Genomic DNA, 22,504 nt, shown 5'->3' with positions numbered 1-22,504 from the left:
TACAGCATTTACTCAGAGATGATGACGCTCACATATCCATCTCCCCAGAGGTCTTCGTTTCATGCTGGAAGGAGAATCAGGTCATATGCTACTGTGGCTATGTGGAGCAATGAGAGTGTTGAACTAAGCAGTTCCATCTTCCATGTACATGGAATTGCTTATCTTTTTAATGAGTCAATGACACTTGTTAATAGTTATGACTATAGGTCTAGCCAATCGCTAAATCAGTGTTATCTCATTTGTATAGTTGCTGACAACTATTAGCTTTGCATTTTAGGACAAAGCTCTTATCTTTAACTTCTTGTATGGTAGGTCCATAACATCGTGAAGAAAATTGGCGAGAGAAATCGTACCTGGTTCCTAATTCGGAAACGATTGTAGGTCACCTTACAGATAACTGAACGCGTCGAATACTGTAAAACTCCCCGTTTTAATACGCCACATGTTTTCGTCCCCAGAAAACCTGTGCATGAAGTCATGTTGTGGTTCTCCGATATTAGCACGGATAGTTTGTATTTTTCAATTACAACCATTTACAGAGTTCATGGAAATCATTATTTGTTTTTGAACTTTATCGAGCTTTATATGTTGCTTTTAATTTCTTTTATTTTTTGCTTAGAAATCCGCATACGTCATTCACACTGAGAATATCTGCTGAGATACATCTGGCCTTTTTTCTGCTGAGCCCTCTGGGTCGTCATTCTAATGGTTCGCCGATTTCCTGAAACCAAAGGAAAGGAAACGTGACTACCCTTTTCTTTTAAAATTCCGAAGGCCACGACAGAGAAATCACGAAAGTTAATGCCGGTAGGTGCTTGAATATACAAGCTCAATTACTTTACTTTAAATAGCCCAATAAATTTTCTTGTTTATTTCAAATGGCCAACCAGGGGTAATAATGGATTTTTTTTTTAAACAAGGAAGAAATGTATTTTTTATTTCCGTAAAGTATAGAGATTGTATTCTAGTGTTCTGTACAAAGCAAAAAACGTATTTCAAAATATAAGAGAGCTCTTGGCTTGCAGAGGTAATCTACTTGAGAAAACTCACCGACCAAGAAGAATTAAAATTTAAAGTGTGACACACAAAAAATGGAATTGAGATTTTCAAAGCATTTGGTCCTTCTGACGACTTCGCGCTTAGACGATCCTGGCAGGATTGTAAAACAGGTGATTTTCTGTCGGTTGCCATCGTTCAGCTCCCACTGAACCAGCACGTTGGTCTTAAAGTTGCATGAAAAACACGAGAAACGATTAAAAGAAAATGCCAACGTAAACAATTGTGAATATTTGAACGTACCACAGGGTAAATTTGCAGGATGGGAAATGTGTTCGAGTAGGTATAGACTTCTCCCGCCCTTAAGCTGCAGCCGGGACTCTGACGGGACTGTTTTGACGTAATCCTCGAACACGCTGGCTGATTGTTTGTACCAACAAATGGAAGAGGAACGGCTCCAAGACGAGCTGTAGCTCCCGTAGTTATCCGGTTCGTATCTTGAGCTATTGGATGTTTCACCAAAGATGAGAAATTTGCGCTTGGGGTAACTAGTAAACACTTAAATTTTTACTTGGAATATAATCAAACTCGATGGTGGCCTGAGATCCTCGTTTCAAGATGCAAGGGAAGTTGTTATTGCGTTGGAAACACGCACTTCTAGCAATTTGCCGGACATGGGACTACCTGTGGTAGGATAGAATTTAATTAGTTATCAGAATTATAAAGAAAAAAGAAAACAAAAAATCACATTCCGTTGCTAATTCGTACGTAGGGGAGACTGGAGTAAGCCGGGACGGTTTTCGTTTCCCCCTATATCTCCCAAACTAATCATTAAATTAATTTATTATTTTGTTTTTATGTATTCCATACGGTAATGTACCCCCCATATATTTTATATAATTTAATAATAAAACCATTTTCCCATATAAGACCTTTAAAGTTTTCTTAGATTTGTGGGAGGAGCCTATTTTGAGGGGTAAGTGAGGACACTAGGGTGGGTGGTGAGGGACGTCCTCCGTTTACGCCTTAAAATTCATTAAAAAAATTGTAAAATTGAAATAGCGTCCCACTGCATAGACTCTATAAATTAATAAATGTTTCAATTTGATTATTGTGTTAATAAAAATTTTTTCTTATATGATAAAAAACTCTCATTACAAGATGGGTGGGGTTTGAGGCTTAACGTGCAATCGATTAATATGCTGAATAATCGATTGCTTGTGATCATCGTTGGCGTCATGAGCTCGGTGATGATTGATGGGCTTGAAGGCCAAACCCGCCCACTAATGTCCCATTTTAGTCAAAAACAGCTGTCCCGATTTCCCCGATAAAGAGTATTTTTTTAAAACGTTAATATTATCTACAGTAATTGACCGAAAATTATAATTTTGTTTTTAACAATAAAGAAATGATTAAGCTTCATTTCATATTAAATTTACATGCCATTTGCGATTATTTTTCTATAAACATTAAATAGCGGGACAAAATTAACTAAAAAAAAACGTTTTTTGTTTTGTTAATAACTAGACACAATGGTTGACAAAACTCAACGTATTCCATGCCCAAGTAGATTGTATTATCTAACAACATACTAAAAATTTTTTGATTTTATAAAAATCTACTATTTTTCCCCCTACTGTCCCTCTTGACCCGGTGTCCCGGCATACTCCAGTCTCCCTAAATAACAATTGTTACGTAAAAAAAAAAATGAAAATCGCTAAATGAGGCGACATATTGTATAGCGCTAGTACGTTCCACTCTTACTTTTTAAAAAGTTATTCACGAGGATATCGGGACAAGGACAAAGGGACCAGTCTGCGGAACTTACTAGCGATTTCCACTCGTGCCTTCCACATTTCCTAATTCTTTTCTCGCAGTTGCGCTAACGTTTCTCCATTTTCACTATTTTCGCCTTGAGGAAACACAATGAACGAAATAAGGGCAATAGGTCATTCACATGATCTCCTATCAAAGACAAGTAATCCCTGAGGAAAATCGTACATTAAGACGCGGAGGACTAACGGCAGCTTTCCGAAAATTCCAGGTAACAGCGCTATCGTACCAGCTTCCCAAATTTAAACAGAATTGCACATTGTAAGAAACGCCTAAAGCCGATACGTTTTTTTTTTTCAACTGCACGAGAAACTATTTCTGAGAAACGTGTAACGCAAGAGCCATTCTATACCACGACATCGAATAAACAATGTTGAAAACAAGTAAACTTTTACCATTGCAAGGTGTGATTGGAACGCGCGGATGTTGAGAGAGGACGCAGCTGACGGAGAAAAGGACGATGACTAGAGCAGCGGTGCATCTTTGCGGAGTCATTTTGTTGGATATTCAGATTCTTCTATACGATTGTACGTTGTTCAAAGCGAGTAACTTTTACTTTGTTTTGTTTTGTTCGAAATAAAGAACACAAGGAAAAGCTTAGAGATCTCCCGTAGAATTGAGTGGTGTTGGCGCACGAGAGTACGAGATGTGTGACGACTAGAAGGCCCAATTCAACCGTTTTAAATGACAAACCACTCCTCTGATTCCTCCCTCCTGCTTCCATCTGGATTGGCTTTAATCTCCTCCCCTCGCGTGCTGGCTTCTCAATTCTTCAGCAACACCATCTGTCGTCTATTGGGCGGTGCGCGTCGTTCGATTACAAGGTAAAAGGGAGAGGAGAAAAAGGTGAAAAAGCGCTTTCTTCCAACTCTTCAAGGTCGTACCGTTCCGTCCGGTAGGGATCTTTAAAGAACTTATTTACACAATTTTAAGATTTAAGAAAAGGTGGGTTGATCCCGTCAGGCACGTCCACGTGTGTATTTACAATGTCAACAAACACAACAAGAAAAATAATTTTGCTGAGGCCAAAAAAAGAGAGTGAACATTTTTGCCTATTATACTGCGTTGACAATCTGGACTCGGCTAACGCTCTCACTGCGTTCGCCAAGTTGTTAGTGCGCGTGGACCTTATCCCCAGCCAACTTTCTAATTTTACCACTTCAAATAAATAATAATAATAATAAAAAAAAATAGGGTATTTACAATCACGTAGCTTTACTATTTACAGTACTGATGCATTGAGGCGTCATTTTAAGTTGGATTTTGGCAATCGTGCAAAAAAAAAAAAATTTGCATAAGTTTTCCAACCGGTTACAATCAGTGGCAGTGAACTGTGTATTGTTGAACATTTCAATACTGTTACAAATCGGTTACTATGAAAGAGCAAAACAATTGAAATTTATATGCAAAATCGAGCATAATGCTCTGGTATTGGCTGTTGTCCTTTTACTTTCCTATCGTACTATGTTTGATTATTTGGCTTAGCAACTCTTTGTTTATTTTTTTCGATCTAGTCATGGAATGGGTTATAACAACAATAAGAATTCAGTTTCATAAGGTATTGTTAGAAGGAAATGGAAAGCCTCTTTTTTTGTTATTACCATTTCTCATTTTTCTTACACAAAATGTTTAAAAAAGAAGAAACGAACGTGGATTTAAAGCACTCTTTTACTGTGAAGACGTGAAAGAGGTTGAATCATTTGTCTTTTTTTTTTAAATTTTGTTTTCTCTTCTCGTGATTTGTCTTCATTTGACACGCTTTATACAAATAGCCGGCATTTGTCATATCATTAAACGACAAAAATGAAAAATGACAATCCAGTGAAAGTTTGAAATCGAAATTCTTTTGGTTTTTAATGAAAAAAGGTGAGTGGCTGACCGTGGCATTTGATCACCATCTTTTTATTTTATTATTTTATTTTTTCAAGGACGGATTATTCCCACCACTCGTGAGGATATAAATTCCGAAGAGACCATTGACATCAACGGTTCAAGTCCAACCCCACACACTGTATTTTATTTAATGATCGATTACATCGGGGATTGTCATGGACGTACAGGACAGGATTGGGGAGCAATAATAAATAGACCTCATCCATATCATTAATCTCCGCTGAAGAGAAATGTAGGCCTATACGTAAAGAATAAAAAAAAATGGAAAAGGGAGAGTGAAAGACCAGAGCATATGTTTAACGACTATGACGACCTTGACCAAATACTCGTGAAATCCGTATTCAACCTGTTGGCAGCTGTCAGCTCGCTTTTGGATTTCACTATAGGTGAGCCGGTTTTCTTCCCCAATTAACCGGACAGGTTTTTGTTTTCTTTCCCTTTTCTCTAGACTGCCATTCCGTACCCTGCCTGACGCTCATTACCATTGAATTGTACTAGAGCAATAGATAGCTTAATTCTATGGCCATGTATACATTCGCAAAGTCCATATACGTCTACACGTAAATGCAGCACTTGTTATGATTCTATATCGGTGCGGAACATATTTTGCTAGCGTTTCTAATTTATTTATTTTATTGAAGCAAAATTTCTCAATTGAATTTAAAATTATTACATTATGCTAATAATAATAATTAAATTATATCATTCACTAAATCGTTCCATCTTTTTATAGGCAATGCTTTTATCGTCTGAGTAGCCTAAACAGTTCGAGAGACATTGCTAAAATATATGTTTAAAAAACAAAAATATCGATCATTTGTGCATGATCCTTGAATCAAAATGAGCTATCGATTTCGAACTATACAGCTTATTTTTCCTCCTTGTTTTGGGTTGATAATCCGATAAACTCCGGATATTTGCATAATTTGCAAATCGGAGGAGAAAACTTAGAAACATACATGTCATACCAAAACCAGAATTTTCTTTGTGTGCACGAAAGAAAAACTGTGCAAATCGCCAGGTGCCCGTAAAAGAACACTTTAGTCAAGGTTACCTTGTGAAAACAATGTTGCAATGAAACACGCAGTACACGTTAAAAAGCTAAAACTCAACAAGAGACAAACAAAATGGGAAGCCAAAGAAATTCACTTGAACATTTCGTTTTCGATTTTCATTTCCACTATTATCACTTGACTGCACAGATCTCATGTTAACTAGGTCAGTCCCGCGTGACTGTCTACGCCGCTTTCATCAAGCGAGTCGAAAACCGTAAATGAACAAACAGTACTGGCTAGCCGCCAATAAAGCCCCATTTATTTTTTTACTTTACATCATCTGCTGCAATCACAACTGTAAAACAGGGACAAAAATAAGAAAACGAAGGCGATCTCACGAGGTTTCTCCCGTTGCTAGCTCAAGGTCTCGTATGTTTACGAGGAGCCGACGGCGGCGGGATGCTAGTCGGTCGCGTAGAAACGGTTAAAAATGGTAGAGAACCGTCGTCGTTCATTTTTCAGCAAGTCATAGACGAGACTGTCCAGTCCTTCACTATGCAGATCGCTTTTGCGCTTTCTAAGAATCTCTTCTCTCTGACGCAATATGTCGACGAGGTAATTAAATAAAATGACATCACATTTTCGAATTCTTTTTCGTAGCTATAAAGACTGAAATAACTCACAGCTGTTCGTTGGGACATCACTATTGAGGATGGTCAAGACTGTAGACATACAGCGGGAGAAATCACGGGCTAGTTGGTAATTTTTATCACTTCATCTATTACACACAAATCATAATCGTTTTCGAAATTAGTGACCAAAGCCGTTGATGTCTTCAAACTGGAATCTTAAGATTGCCAGGAATTCCCTCGTGTAACCTTCATAAGCTGTGCTGAATAGAGAGTGTGACACCAACAGGATATGAGTTTTAGAATATAAACGGGTTTCGATTCGGTTATATTTTAGAACGTCAGGAATTTCTTAACACAACACTGATTAGCATAGTGTGTACAAAATCAAATACAAAAAAGCTTTCTATTCTGCGACCTAACATGGGACGGGGGAAACGGGACAGAACGTTCACCACAAAAACACCGTTTCCATTGTGATTGGCCCAGTGACAAAAAATCAGGTGCAATCCACTTGATGTTGGCTCACATTAAATGGTATCTTAGCTGTAGGTCTACTTTTAGTCATGTTTCTTTCATTCAAACGCCATCTTACGAGTTTTAACCAAGACCGTTCCCACTTTCCGGGAAATCACCAAAATCAACGCTAAAGAGATCTAGCTTGCGATTAATATTTACATTTTCTTTCTTTTCGGCTGATAGTTAGCCATTTGGAAAGCAACACGACCTGGTGCGGGACATTTGTAAATGTGTCCAGTTTGTTTTGGGTATAACGTGATGACGTCGTGAAAGGTGAAACGATACAAGTCTGGCTCTAATACCGAATCCAATAACTCCGTCAACAATCCACTTTCACGTCTTACTAAAGATTTAGCTATATGTGAAATGATTTATTAAAAAGAATATACTAAAAATTCTACACTAAAAAAGCATTTCTGCGTTGTGCTGCGGCCATCATTCCAGCAAAGGACGAACGGCCATTCGCCAAGAGAACCAAAGGATTGTCGAATTCCACTACCATTCCACTTTGAAGGACAAGAACACGATCGCATTGGATGACTGTGTTGAGGCGATGAGCAATGGTCAGGATGGTACAATCTTCAAAAGCTTCACGCAACGTTTGCTGTACCAGCGCGTCCGTCTGAGTATCAATGGCCGCCGTGGCCTCATCCAATAAGAGAATCTACTCATTACAAACGTTACTTTTAGTCTTTTAAGAGTTGAAAGTGGGCGTTTTCGACAGAACCACATACGCACCTTACTGTGACGCAACAGAGCTCGGGCCATGCAAAGCAGCTGCCTCTCGCCAACAGAGAAATTTTCACCGTTCTCGATGACTGCGCTGTCCAGTTTGTCGGGCAGTGCTTTGATTTTATCTTTCATGTAAGTTCGTTCAACGGCCTCCCCAAATAACGACGTCACTATACTTTTGAAAAGGGTCTAGATTGTACCTATAGCGAAGAAGTATACAATGGATAAAAATTGGCATATTTTTGAATAACTAACAATGGCTAACAATGGGGCATACCGGATGGTACCGATAAAAAGCACCGGATCCTGAGGAATAATAGACAATTTCGAACGCAAATCTTCTAGTCCTATTTCTGCTATATCAATTCCATCGATTTCAATGACACCGGATGTCAGATCCACCAATCTGAATAATACGACACCCAATGACGATTTTCCCGAACCCGTTCTACCGACGATGCCTTGATTAAAAGTATGAATATAATTTTTTTTTCTATAATTGTAAACTCCTTATACCTATTTTCTCTTTGGGTTTGATGTGAAAAGAAACATCGTTCAGGACCAACGGTAGATTCGCCCGATAACGCATGTTGACGTTTGAGAAGACGATGGAACCCTTTTGGGGCCAATCACTTGGTGGTCGACGCTCTTTAACAATCGCAGGTCCTTCGCTTTCCAATGTCTGGAATCCGATGCAAACAAGATGATGAAAATGGCATTGAACGTATGATATGAACAGGACAAAAATTGATGTACGTCTAGTAACGTTTCCATTCGTTGAACGGATGTGAAACGAGACTCTTCGTTTCGAGGCCCAACGGACGGTATTCTGCAGAATGCCTGTCAACTGGCCAGCGTAGGCTAAAGCCAGGCCGGCAAATGCCGGTGGAATCATTCCACGAAGAACAACAACAAGTCCAGCCGTAACGCCAATGATGCAAACTGCATCAACGAAAAGAGAAATTGAATAATTTTAAAAAAATCAAAACAACGAACAGACCTCGATACCTGCGATGAAATCCAATCTGACTGCAAGCCAGCGCATGCTGCAGGTAAACAAGAAAAAGACGGACGAGTTTTCGTCGTACAAATTCATAAATCTAACGCAAAACAAATGATTAGATCACACGGCTAAACACCGAAAATTTTTAAACATTCCAATTACTTGGAGACGAAGGCACGTTCCTTGCCAAATGCATGAATCGTATTCAGTCCACTAACGCTGGCCGTGACGTGACTGTAAATTGGCGACCGTGAAACGTTCTCCAGCCGTTTGAGATCGCGGAGGGCACATCGAAAGGTGCGACTGACCAAGATAAAGATAACAGCGAGGAGGAGAAGAGCAATGAGAAAACCAAGGGACGACCATGGCGATGAACGTGATAGACATCGACACAACCAGCATGTTCTGAACGAGAGCCTCGATGCACGAAGGTAAGCGGCAATCAGCTGCCATTAGAAAAGGGATTAATCATTCGCCTGGTCAAAAACGAATATCGCGTTTACTTACTCTCGTCGAGATCCCGTGAAAAATGTTGAGGATGCGGCCAACTGGCGTCGAATCGAAGAAAGACATGGGACTGTTAAACACTTTGACGAGTAGTCGATTGTGCAGTAAATTGGATGCACGCAACGAAGCCTTTCAAGTAAACACAGGTAAGCCGGAAATGATTTCAAATAGTTGTATAATAATATACATACTTTGATAAAGAAGAAACTACGGATCAAACTGGAGAACACAATGACTAGGATAAACATGCCGTAAACTAGTTCGTAGTAATGAAGATCCGGATGGCCTCGTACACTCGGGTAATATTCAGTTTCATTGCCAACTGTCCTCGTGGCATTCTATGAATATCAATTTGTGAAAATTCCTGTTTAAAACGATGAAAAATACAATTATCACGAAGGCAACAAATGCTTACCACAACGCCAGTGTTAAGCCAATGAGCCAGCCACCACGAACTCATCGCTGAAGGAACATGAAACGAGACGTAAATTAGACAACATTGAATTTGTTCGTGAAAACGAAGGGTTATTGTACCACTGCCGACTACGTTGACGGTGAACATGGAAAGAACGAAAGCAGCAAGAATGTATCCTCCAGCTGATTTGATGTAGGCTTTGTACGTTTTACAAGGGATAGAGCCAACTTCCATTTTCTCCTCTTCGATCAGACGGCCGCCAGTGTCCACATTCGAATACAACTCATCGTCGGTAACTGAATGTTTACTCAACACTAATTCGGTTGATGTCGATAAACTCGATTTCTTCCCAAACTGTTTCCTCTTAAAGGTTGCGCTTTCAGGAGAAGCTCGACCGGAACTTCCCAGGATACAAACGGTTTACAATAGGTAAAATCACTTACGTGAGTTGTCATAAGATGTTGAATTAAACTCACGTTTGTGATATGATCTGATCGTCTTCTGAACTGCTGACTACTTTGTCCAAGTTAGTTTCACTTTCTTCGTGCAAAAACGTATTTACCAGCGTTGCATATCGTTCGTTCTGATTCAACAGGTCACCATGACGGCCCTGATCCAAGATCCTTCCATGATCCATGAAGATAACTTCATCGCACTGGCTGAGATACTATCGATTGACTTTAAATTATATTTTAAGTTAAAACAAAAAATTAAATCCAATTCAACCTGAAGTTGATGGGTCACGAACACGACCGTCTTCTCCTTAAGAGCTCCGCGAATACAGTGATGGAAAATGTGATTACCGACGTGACTGTCCACGGCACTCAGAGGGTCGTCTAGTAAATAGATATCCCTAAAACAGATCATGGGAATCATTTAAACTGTTCTAAAGGGATTACAAAAAATCAAACCTGTTGGCGTAAATGGCCCGGGCTAAGGACACCCTCTGCCTTTGGCCGCCCGAGAGATTGATGCCTCTTTCACCGATTTCTGTTTGATCGCCAGCTGGAAGAATACCAATGTCCTGATCCAGGGCACACACCATCAGAACGCGGTTATACCTTTTGAAAGAAGGTCCATTTTCCCCAATTTTTAATATGTACAATTGAAAATTAGCGAGACGCTACAAACTTTTCCATTTCGAAGGGTTCGCCAAAGAGAATGTTTTCTTTTAGGGTACAATTCATGATCCAAGCTTGTTGTGAGACGTAAGCGAAAGATCCGTCAATAGTGACCCGGCCTTGTTCTAAAATCATTTGACCGAGAATGGCCGAGAGGAGAGAAGATTTTCCGGATCCCACTGTTCCACAAACGGCAACCAAACGGCCCTTTACAGGTTATACAATCATCAAAATGATTCAACTGCGAATAATAACAAAGAACGCTCGATCAATGGAATACCTTAGGTACGACGAGGTTGATGCTGATGAGTACAGGGATCGATTTTGGCTGGACCAATGATGTGAGCACTTCTTTCTCTATGTCACCTTGCCCGCAACAGCAGCAGATGCGACTCCATCTTAACCGCAAAAACGAATGAAAAAAGAGCTTTAAATTTAAAAGAGAACAACCAACTGGATTACAAATTTCGGTTGCGTTTAGCCCTGGTCGTAGTTAGGGCACTTTCTCGCCAGACGAACGATCCATTGTAAATTGATAACGCAATGCTCCGATCAATTGGCTTCTCCGAGAAAGGCTTGCTTTCCTCCATGGATAGAACACTCTGCAAAACATTTGCCGTTCTAAATGAGTATTCACGATGTAGGAAAATGACAGGTAAAAATAAAAACACCTTGATACGAGGCCAGATAACCCTGGCTTCGTCCCATGTTTTCAGAGCTTCACGGGCACCGTTCAACGAAGGTCGAACTCTTGAGATCATGACAGCAACCACAGCGAAGCCCTAATGACATGAATAAGTGTTTAAAGTGACCTCTGGTTTGTTAAAAAAGAAGGATAAATGGTATATACTTCGGCAGGTGAAAGGTCGTATCCAAATCCAATGTGGGCCAGGAAAGTCACGATGACTGCGATGATGGGCACGACGGGCGTCAGTGCGACACTAGCAGATTGAACGTAGGCCGTGGATTCAAGAAAACGTTTTTCCTTTTCTCTGATTTCTTTGAATTACACAAAAAGACATCGATTAGCAAGAATGTACAAAAGGCAATAAGATTTTCGAAATAATTTTCACTTTTAATGCTTTTGGAGAACGGCTTTTCCCAGGCGTACATCTTGATCAGTTTGATGCAGATTAACAGCTCGTTCATAAGTTGAACCCTCTGATCTGTGGCGCTTAACGTTCGACGACGGAAGTATCCGGTCAATGTGGAAACTAAATATTGGACTGGATAGAAGAGGACAAAGACAAGCATGCCCAGAGCCGCATGCGGACCCAACAGCCAAATCGTGTAGCCGGTACCTTTTTAATTTTCAAATACAATTCAAATACGAATTAAGAGCTGATATTATGAATGCTGTAGAAATTTAAGGGCACCCATTGTGGCGACGAAGGGATCACCGATAATGAAAGGTCCAAAGCTGGCCACTTCATAAATCCTTTGACCATCATTGGCAAATAAATTGATCATCTAGAAATGAGACGAACATGAAAATGATAAAGCAAGTCTTTTTATGTGACATAGCTGCAAAACGATTTACTTCACCAATGGACTTATCGCCCAAAGTAGAGAGGCGTATAACTTTTTGTAGAGCATCGTCATGACGGCCGATCGGAGCCGCGTTCCCGTTCTGTAAGCAATTCCCCACGACACGCCAAAGAGCAAAACACGCGTGAGTTCAGAGCCAGCCATTCCGGCTGCCCATAGTGCACCGTGCCACCAAACCTTGTCGTGGTCCTGACAGAACTGTATTAACCGGCTCATAAAGAAGATCTATAACAAATAAAACAATGAATTCCTTCAATGAAGGGACGGAAAAATCAATCAATTTCATTACATACCGGTCCGATGAAACCGAACACGATGGACGTTAGATATAAAGCGATGTTCACCAGAACTCGTGAACGAGTGAATTTCCAAATGACCCGTTGTAAAGAGGCATCTTCGAGACCACGACGTTTCACTTCCTCACTCCACAATCGTTCCAGTCTGCGATATTTAAGCCACAGGTTGTGTTCTTTAATTAGCATTTTAAAAAATAAGATAAAGAACGAATCACCTTTGCGCTGCGTGATCGCAACTATCTTTGGGAGAACAGAGGGAATGTCTTCACTACCGAGTCCACGATTATACGCTATTTTCATGTACTTGGTCAGCCAGCTGTACGTAACGAATGAGAATAAACTCGCACGATCCAAGGGCATCGTTTCCCTGATCCTGAAATGTTTTTTGTTTTTTTTTTAACAAGAAAATTTTGAATTTGCATGACACCTAATTATTCAACTATATACCTTTCGTCATTTTTTCTTATTGGAATTAAATTTCTGATGGATGCATTTCGTACACCTTCGTTGGTTGATCCATACACAGAAGATGAACCGGGGCTTCCAGTTTTCTCTGGCTGCCGGCCGGAGAAAGTGTCGGATAAATCGCCCAGATCCACATCGACATATCTTACCGAACCAAGCGGAAATCGTATTCAAAGACGTTTTAGTTGTCACAGTTTATATTGCGCATACAGTGTTATTGATATTTTTAGTCACCCTTCATCGACAGCGTCGTGTATTTCACGTCCAGGTTCACGGTTAGCCATCACAAATAGATACTATATCTAACGCAGAATTTGAAAAAGATTTTAAGATAACACTCTTTCCATTTATTGCACAGACAAATGCCAGAGGAAGCAGTATTCTTCGTCGACTATACGTTCGTTCTAACATACGACGAATGAACGTCTTCCTTGTTTTTGAAGTAAGGGAATCACTCATCTGACGACAGTCAATCGAGGCTTCATAATGAGTCAGGTTCCTTCCGATCCGTTAATCAATCTTTCTTGGTAGGCGTCGAAATTGTGACAACGCAAAATTAGTGGAGTGCGAATTAAGTTTGTTCATCATTTTAATCAATTTTATACAGCATAAAATATATAAAAAAAAATAAGGGGAATAGGGTTCTCCGTTTGCTTAGCTTGTAGGTGTAACTCAAAACGTCATCATAAACTGTGAATAGTACGGTTAATATTGGCAATGCAATCATCTTCTATAGTGAGACGCACACTAGACAATAACGATTCTTTCAATTAAAGCTCTAAGAGGCAATCATCGGAGACCTCGGCAACGGACATCATTCCAGCAAAAATTGAATCGCTTTTGGCCATAAGTACCGACGGTTTGTCATACTCCATCACCTGTCAACCAATAATTGTGAATTAAATAAGACTTACCTACACAACGTGTATGTTATTAAGACATACTTTTCCATCGTGAAGCACAAGAATTTTGTCACACTGGATGACTGTGTTAAGACGATGGGCGATCGTCAGAATCGTACAATCTTTGAAAGCTTCTCGCAACGTCCTCTGCACTAGCGCATCCGTCTGCGTATCGATGGCCGCCGTGGCCTCATCCAACAAGAGAATCTACTCATTACAAACGTTATTTTTTAAATTATTCTTTAGGAGTTGAAAGTGGGCAGAACCACATACGCACCTTACTGTGACGCAACAGAGCTCGGGCCATGCAAAGCAGCTGCCTCTCACCCACAGAGAAATTTTCACCGTTCTCGATGACTGGACTGTCCAGTTTGTCGGGCAGTGCTTTAATTTTATCTTTCATATTGGTACGCTCGATCGCCTCCCAGATGGCCTCGTCAGTATACTTTTGAAACGGATCTAAGTTGTACCTAAATAATTTCCAGAATTGATCGGAGTATAGACCAATGTTGAAATCAAAATTTACGAACTCACCTTACGGTACCGATGAAAAGCACTGGGTCTTGAGGGATGATGGACAACTTTGAGCGCAAATCTTCCAATCCGATTTCTGAAATGTTAATGCCATCGATTTTGATAACACCCGATGTCAGTTCTACTAATCTGAATAATGAGACACCCAATGACGATTTCCCGAACCCGTCCTCCCGACAATACCTTAAACATTCAAGAATCCATTAATATCAATAACATCTAGGCATTACGTGTCTATTTTTTAAGAAAGTACCGATTTTTGCTTGGGGTTCAATATCGAATGAAACGCCGTCCAAGACCAATGGCAAATGATGTCGGTAACGCATTTTCACATTTGAAAATTGAATAGAGCCTTTCGTGGGCCAATCTTGTGGTGGCCGTCGATCTTTAACAATTGCGGGGTCTTCGCTTTCCAACGTCTTGTCATACAGAAATGTTTAATGTACAAAATTCGCGAGCTGAAGCACAGAAACTTACCATAAGATAAGTGTGCATTCGCTGGACAGAAGTGAAGCGTGATTCGGTTTCACAAGCCAAACGAACGATGTACTGCATAATTCCCGATAGTTGATTGGCATACGCTAAAGCTAAACCCGCTGACGCTACGGGAATCGTTCCACGTAAAGCAACGATTAATCCAGCAGTTACCGCCATTCCACACACTAGTCCAAATGAATTAAACATCACCATGGCCTTATTGAATTGTATGAATAGAAACTTGATGGGTACCTGTAATAAAATCGAGGCGAACAGATAGCCAGCGATGACTGCAATTCAATAGAAAATAAGCTGACGAATTCTCGTCTTGTAAAATCATATACCTGTAAATTAAAGCGAGAAGAATGTTTAAATAAAACAGGTTTGCACATAATGACATGCAACTCACTTGGAAATGAATTGGCGTTGTTTTCCGAACGCGTGAACGGTGCCCTGCCGTTAATGCTGGCATCCACATGGCTATAGATAGGAGAGCGTGAAACGTGTTCCAGTCGCGTCAGATCACGCAATCCGCGACGGAATACGCGGCTGTACAGGGCGAAGATGAAAGACAAAACGACCAGAGCGACTAAGAACCAAGGAACGGCCAACACGACGAAAAAGATGGACATGATGATGACCAAAACATATTGAATGAGCGTATCGGTGGACGACGGAATGCGGCTGTCGGCTATAGAGAAAAAAATAAAACATGAATTGAATGGTATCAGTATACATTTTAATAATATTATGAATATTACTTTCGTCTAGATCGCGTGAAAAATGTTGATGATGCGCCCGACTGGCGTCGAATCGAAAAACGCATCGGACAGGCAAAGATTTTGACGAAGAGCTTGTCGTGAAGAGCGCTGGATGCCCTAAGACTCGTCTGATACGAACAGAGGATTACATTAAAATTGAATACCTGAAAATCATAGTCATTAATTGTTTTACCTTCATAAAAGAGAAGCTCCGCAACAGACTGGTGAGCAAGATAACCAAGATAAAAACGTAAAATGATTTGATAGAACTGAACATCCGGATGAGCGGTAACGCTCATGTAATATTCCGTTTCATTGCCTACGGTCCTCGTCGTATTCTACGATTAGATCAACAACATATTTTGGTCAAAGTTGAGTGAATATAGTACGTGTACTTTACCGCCGATCCGACGTTGAACCAATGTGCAAGCCACCATGAACTAAGAGCTTGAAAAAGAAAAAGAAAGAATTGCCATTCGCATTCTGCGAGACGTTTAAGGAAAAAGGATGAACCTACCGGTACTGAAGATGTTGAGGATGAAAGTTAATAGGACGAGAAGTGAAAGAATATATCCACCAGCTGATTTAATGTAGATGTGGTAAGTGCTCCAAGGTATGGAACCTTTTTCCATTTTCTCGGCTTCAGTTAGACGACTGTTCATGGCGACAGGAATTTGCTGTTGAAAGGCTAAATTCGCTGTTTTTTTTAGACGCACTGGATTCAATTGCCAACGAAGTGGCAATCGACGTTGATGGGCTTGATTGTATCGGAGACGAAGGTTTAATTCTTTGATAGAAACAGCCATTTTTCAGCAATCTTATTATCAAAATACATTTTGCCTTTTAACTTACCTTCTGTTCACTAAATGGGGATCTTCTTCTTCTTCGTCTTCGACATTATCATCGCCCTTTGACTTAAAAACGTGTGAATGAGCGTCGTGTAGCGGCCGTTACGATTCATCAGATCAACGTGGCTTCCCTGATCTAAGACTTTGCCTTCGTCCATAAAGACAACCTCGTCACATTGACTCAAATACTACGACGAATCAGCACAGAAATTTCTTTTGAATCAACTGAAAACAAGGAAACTCACTTGAAGCTGATGAGTCACAAACACAATCGTTTTTGCTTTCAGCTCCGCGGATGCATTGTTCGAATATGTGCTGGCCAACGTGTCCGTCGACTGCGCTCAACGGGTCATCAAGGAGGTAAATATCCCTGTTGAGTTTGTTTAAAATTTAATTTTAACTGTATGTTTTGATTTAAAAATTATTTACCTGTCGGCGTAAAGTGCTCTAGCCATGGCGACTCGCTGTCTTTGTCCACCGGAAAGATTGATCCCTCTTTCCCCATTTCTGTTTCATCTCCAGCGGGTAAAGCGTCCAAATCTTGACTTAGGGCACACGCTGAGATGACGTCATAATACTCTTAGTTACATTTTAAAATATAACAAACAAAAAAAAGATTAGATTATTCAAATTATTTATTGAAAAATGGTTATGAACTCCACAACTATAACGTATAGTCGTTACCTTTTGGATCAAATGCTTCTCCAAAGAGAATGTTATCCCGCAGACTGCTGTTCATGATCCACGCCTGTTGCGAGACATAGGCGAACGATCCATCGATGGATACTCTTCCCTTTCGATTTTCATATGGCCGAGAATGGCGGAGAGCAAGGAAGACTTGCCTGCTCCTACCGCCCCGCAAACAGCGACCAAATGGCCCTTTAAAAAAAAAAAATTTTGCTGTCGATTGAAATGGAATTCAGTGAACGTTAAATACTTTGGGAATGATTAGATCGATATTGGTAAGATACGACAATTGAAACAAAAGCGGAAGTTCCTGGATATTCGATTCATTTTTGACATTCCTGTCTTTGCTATATTGTCAGATATAAAAAAAAATCAGATAATTAGATCGCATAAAAACTGTTGAAATTCAAGACAATTCCCGGAATAATTTACTGTTTCGTTTTTGCTTTTATCTTTAGGCGGTGGTGCATAATGCCAGGCGAAGGTCGCTTCTGAAACTGCAACGGCTACGCTACGATCCAATGGCTTTGAACACTCGATTTCATTTCTTCCAGTCCAAGAACTTTCTGTACAAAACAGAATGGGAACGTTAAAAAAAAAAATAACGTCCCCATGGCGGCAAAAGAGAATAAACAAATCAAACTCGATGCGAGGCCACACAACGCTGGCTTCATCCCAGGTTTTTAAAGCTTCACGAGCTCCGTTCAGTGAGGGCCGCACGCGAGCAATCATAACTGCAATAACTGCGAATGCCTTAAAAGAGAATAAAGGAAGAGTTATTAGTGACATTGGCAATCTGTACTTTTAAACTCTCAATACCTCAGCAGGTGACAGATCATATCCCAAAGAAGTGTGAACGAGGAAAGTCACGATAGCGGCCAGAATGGGAACAACCGGCGTGAGAGCAACGCTGACTGACTGAACGTAGGCCGTCATTTCCAGCAGGAAGCGTTCCCTTTTACGTATATCTGAATCACCAACAATCCCATCAAAAATATCTGTTAATTGGGGTCAACTCTATTGCAATATTCCAAGCCATTTTACCTGTAATTGTTTTGGAAAAGGGTTTTTCCCACGCGTACATCTTAATTAACTTGACGCAGGTCAGCAGTTCTTTCATCAACGTAACTCGCTGATCGGTAACGATGATTGTCTTGCGACGGCAATATCCTGAAACATGAAACCAACAAACACACTGGGCGAAATTCACGATTTAACGTTTTCAAAGTGTTGTATACCAGTTAGGAAGGAAACACCGTACTGAACTGGATAGTAGAGAAGAAACACCAGCATTCCAATAATGGCATGAGGGCCTAACAGGTAAACAACGTAAAGCGTTGCGATAACGGCGACGAAAGGACCGCCAAATAATAAAGGACCAAGGCTACACACATCGTAAATTCGTTGGCTGTCATTGGCGAATAAATTAATCACCTAGCGATTTAATTTGAAAAAATCAAAATTGAATTGTTGGCATCGATAATGGATGAATGTTGTCATTACCTCGCCGATTGATGTATCTCCAAGACTGGAAAGACGCATCACTTTTTTAAAGAGCATCGTCGTGACGGCTGATTTCAGCCGGATGCCCGTTCTAGAAAACCACGGGGAAGAATTGTGTAATAGATCTAAGCAAACAACACTTTTAAAATGTATACCTGTAAGATATGCCCCACGACGCACCAAAAAGTAGGACTCGTATCATTTCGGAAATGGCTATTCCGGAAGCCCACAATGCGCCGTGCCACCAGGGCGCTTCTTGGTCTTGAGAGAATCGTAAAAGTTGGGCCATCAGATACACCTGGGCACAACATGAATTTTCATTATTAAGATAAATCCTAAAAGCCAATGACTGTTTTAATCACAGGTCCCAAGAATCCGAAGACTAGCGATAGAAAATACAAAAAGATGCCCGTTAACACTCGGGTCCGTGTAAACCTCCAAGCAACTCGCCGCAAAGAAGCGCCTTTAATGCCTTCAGGCAAGACTCCCTTCATTCCACATGAATTCAATCCTGTGTTATAAAGATCAATCCATTTCGTAAGTTGTGGTCATATGATCTGCTGAGTTAAAATATACCTTTGGGCGCAGTGATCGCATCCGTCCTTAGTCGAACATAAAGGAACGTCTTCCGGTTGCAATCCATATCTGTAAGCTTGTTTCATGTAACGACCGACCCAGCTAAATGTTATGGTAGGAGAAGAATCCAACTTTGTCTAGCGGCATCTGTTCCTTATTTCTGGGAATAAAGTTCAATAACGTAATACCATTTTTCAATGTAAACATTAAAGAAAATGAGGTATGCATTTTTACATGTTATTCTTTCTAACAGGCATCAGATTCTTTAAAGATGGTTTGTATCTCTGGAAGTCCCTTGAAGGTTTGTACTGCGAAGCTGGTGATCGACGTTCATGTCTGCCCCCAAAGTGACTCTCGGGCAGAGTCTGATGCAACGTACCGCGATCCAGGCCTCTGTGGCTGCGTACAAAATTGTTGGCACATCAATTAAAACGACGCTAAAATGTAAATTACCCTTCTTCCAAATTGTCAGCGACATCGCAGGTTAGGCTGATATCGTAAAGCGACTCGTCCGAGTCTAACGAATCGGTGAAAATCATTTTGAAATCAACCGCCCCCGTTGGAATGGAAATAGTCTCCAACGGCAAAAAGAGCCAGACTCTGCGACTAATGTGATGAACTAGCAAGACATGAACGGCATGGTCTAACGAACGGCCACAGTACTCAGATAAGAAATTAGGTATGAACTCACAGTAATCTCTGAATATTCGATAAGTTTTCGGTTATCAGGACCAATTGAGAGTTGCACAGTGGACGCGACTCGCCCCACTGTTTACGATGACGTCATGGCATCTGTATTTCAAGCTGTCACGAGTTTTTTTTCCAAGCACTGAGACGCACAAGCACCAACGTCAGACTGAAACAATATGAGCTCTATGTGCTACCAACATGTCATCGATATTAAAGGAATTTTCAAAGAAAAGAAAGAGCCCCTTCCTATACCAACGTAGCAGGAAGTTGGCCGAGAATCAACTAAAAAGATCTTTCAATTCCATCGTTAAGATGCTGATGTCAACACAAACAACGAGCACGGGACCTTGCACCCGATCCCGAACGGACGATGACCTGACTGGCATCTCGCAAGTTTTTTTTTTTCCCTTTTCTTATATTTCCTGTGTCGTTCAAACAAGAAGCTGTTGCCTGTGCAACGCGTGAATCAATGGCCATCGATCGATTCTTAGATCAGACAGATAATTAGTGTATAGTGAATAATTAATATTACGGTTTGTTGGTGACACAATTGCTCAGTGAGATTCTCTTTAGTGCGTAGGAGAACTTTGATACTGAACAGAAGCTGGTTGGCTCTGGAATAAGAAGTGGTTTCTATTTATTTCCTTTGGAAGATGTGACGAACGCAAGCGATGGACCTCACGGTAAGTTTTTGCATGACAACGTACGGTATACTGGTGTATTCATGGAATATCTTGAAATGGACGTGAAAGATGAACATTTGTTTAATTGTCGTAAGTTATAATGGCAACGGTATACTCTGTCAAAATCGACGAGTTTTCTATAACTGTGTGCTTCAATATTATTCTTAGATTATTTATTTTTGAATTGGCTTCGTTTCGTTTTCGTGTGAATTTCAGTCCTTCCGTGTCTGTTGTAACTATAATCTATATTGCTTCAGTTTGCCTTTATTTCTCCGTATCAACAGCGTGTGGAGGGGAAACCGTATCGCAGCAGATTAAATTTATTGCTTCATTTGCTTGTCACAGTATCCCAACGTTTCGTTGAACTGATTCTATGATGCAGTGGCCCAAAAGCATTGCTCTGGTGTGGGACTTTGTTTTAAAAGTGTGTTACTCTCTAAGAGTCATATACTTTGTGACCTCTTAACATTGGATTTTCTTTTTGTTAGTTTTAGGCTACGTGGAATTGTCAAACAGCCCAAAATTGTTTACAATTTGTTTGACGTGATCTGAGAACGTTTCACGTTGAAACGGGTGCTGTGTTTGCCCTGTGCCACATTGAGGCAAAATCGCGAAGAAGCAATTATGTTTGATTTCATTAGAGCTGGTCTTGACTGAGGTTATTTCGCAAACGTTAGAAATGAATCGTAATCGTGTGATAAGCGTCGTAATTGTGGGAGATACTAATACCGGTAAAAACTGCATTTTCACCAATTTTAAAGAGAATTCCAAAGACTATCCGCTAGAATACGTTCCAACTGTGTGAGTTTAGACAATATGTAGTTTTCTCTCTGATTTTCAAACGTCAATCCATCATGGTTTACTTATTTTAAATGTCACAATAAATCACGAAGTCTTAAATGAGCAAATTATTCTCTTCAGATTCGATAACTCCTCAAAAACAATCCAAGTGGATGGCGTTTATTATCACGTTTCACTATCCTACACTTCTGGCCAGACGGAATACGATGGACTGCGCATTCTTCTCCTATCCAAGTGTATTATAGGCAATCAATTTACGTTTTACATAAATTCAACTAAATGAAATAAGATTTTTTTTTAAAGACGGACGTGTTCCTACTTTGCTACGCCGTTAGCAATCGAACATCTTTCGAAAGCGTGCCATCAAAATGGATTCCGAATTAAAACTAACCCCTCACACACCGATCGTCCTTGTTGGTACGTTAATACAAAAGCGATGAAATTATTGCTTCACTGTTATATCAAACAGTTTATCTAGGCCTTGAAAATAGATATGCGTAAAGGTGGATCAACCAGTACAGATTGTGTAAGGATTTTTTCAAACTCTCAGTATTTTATTGTCTATAAATTAGTTTTGTTTATTGAAAGGTATCTAGTGCAGAAGGCAAAGAAATGAGCAAAAAGGTCAGTGCTTTCATCGAATGCTCGGCCAAGACGGACGACAATATGCAAGAGGTTTTCCGGGAGGCGGTGCGAGCGGTGCGGTGCAAATCAAAAAGAAGAGAAAACCTAAAACTTCCATTATGTGGCTGCGTTCCTTGTAAATCATTTGATACTGGGATTACGCAATACCCACGATTCCCGAATGTACATGATTTTGGGATTGCTGAAGTTGTAAAATTGAAAAGATTTTGACTTCCCAAACCTGAATATTTTTTCTTTCGATCTCAATAAAACGTAATACATTAACTAAGATAAACGAATTCTTTTTTTATTCATCTGATTTATAATTTATTTCAATAATTTTATTACCCCCGGTTTTTCGCGTTAATTATGTAGATTTTTTAACAAAACGGAATCAAAGTGGTTGTGGCGCAACAACTTTGAATTCAAATAACTCAAAACTAAAAGTCTCACGTGAAAACGAAAT

General features: G+C 40.2%; 1 protein-coding gene, 2 long non-coding RNA genes and 3 pseudogenes across 4 annotated transcripts; 2 read left to right on the top strand and 4 right to left on the bottom strand.

The window, feature by feature from the left end:
* Positions 1–1,063: 1,063 nt before the first annotated feature.
* Positions 1,064–3,324, bottom strand: LOC123473749 (annotated as a pseudogene).
* A 2,422-nt stretch (positions 3,325–5,746) lies between these two features.
* On the bottom strand, positions 5,747–6,542 carry LOC123473739. Its single transcript, XR_006648043.1, has 2 exons — positions 6,401–6,542; positions 5,747–6,311 (listed from the first exon to the last, which is right to left on the bottom strand). It is a non-coding gene; the product is annotated as an uncharacterized LOC123473739 (long non-coding RNA).
* On the top strand, positions 6,199–6,755 carry LOC116924803. The gene is made up of 2 exons (XR_004395176.2): positions 6,199–6,332; positions 6,403–6,755. It is a non-coding gene; the product is annotated as an uncharacterized LOC116924803 (long non-coding RNA).
* A 466-nt stretch (positions 6,756–7,221) lies between these two features.
* LOC123473748 (multidrug resistance-associated protein 5-like) lies at positions 7,222–12,239 on the bottom strand. The gene is given in 26 exon segments (XM_045175063.1): positions 7,222–7,529; positions 7,604–7,750; positions 7,752–7,797; positions 7,875–8,058; positions 8,114–8,279; positions 8,354–8,401; positions 8,403–8,539; positions 8,606–8,697; positions 8,763–8,950; positions 8,952–9,046; positions 9,108–9,131; positions 9,134–9,236; positions 9,299–9,445; positions 9,523–9,569; positions 9,642–9,922; positions 9,999–10,189; positions 10,249–10,375; positions 10,434–10,583; positions 10,654–10,850; positions 10,924–11,041; positions 11,106–11,245; positions 11,315–11,425; positions 11,494–11,642; positions 11,717–11,944; positions 12,020–12,113; positions 12,189–12,239. Coding segments are annotated over 26 exon segments (3,528 nt in total). The 3' UTR covers positions 7,222–7,262.
* Positions 12,240–13,523: 1,284 nt separating this feature from the next.
* On the bottom strand, positions 13,524–20,213 carry LOC123473661 (annotated as a pseudogene). Its single transcript, XR_006647616.1, has 28 exons — positions 19,694–20,213; positions 19,475–19,639; positions 19,241–19,400; positions 19,027–19,175; positions 18,820–18,962; positions 18,665–18,755; positions 18,400–18,595; positions 18,206–18,331; positions 17,981–18,129; positions 17,804–17,914; positions 17,601–17,727; positions 17,412–17,517; positions 17,159–17,353; positions 16,904–17,053; positions 16,720–16,844; positions 16,479–16,662; positions 16,144–16,413; positions 16,027–16,073; positions 15,820–15,964; positions 15,627–15,754; positions 15,275–15,556; positions 15,118–15,209; positions 14,866–15,050; positions 14,642–14,807; positions 14,389–14,571; positions 14,132–14,324; positions 13,897–14,061; positions 13,524–13,830 (listed from the first exon to the last, which is right to left on the bottom strand). The product of XR_006647616.1 is annotated as a multidrug resistance-associated protein 5-like (transcript).
* A 600-nt stretch (positions 20,214–20,813) lies between these two features.
* Positions 20,814–22,270, top strand: LOC123473660 (annotated as a pseudogene).
* The last annotated feature ends 234 nt before the right edge of the window (positions 22,271–22,504 follow it).

This window comes from Daphnia magna, linkage group LG6 (assembly GCF_020631705.1).
Source record: "Daphnia magna isolate NIES linkage group LG6, ASM2063170v1.1, whole genome shotgun sequence".
Classification (NCBI taxonomy): Eukaryota; Metazoa; Arthropoda; class Branchiopoda; order Diplostraca; family Daphniidae; genus Daphnia; species Daphnia magna.
The sequence above is the reverse complement of the archived record's forward strand: the minus strand, read 5'-3'. Positions and strand labels throughout refer to the sequence as shown.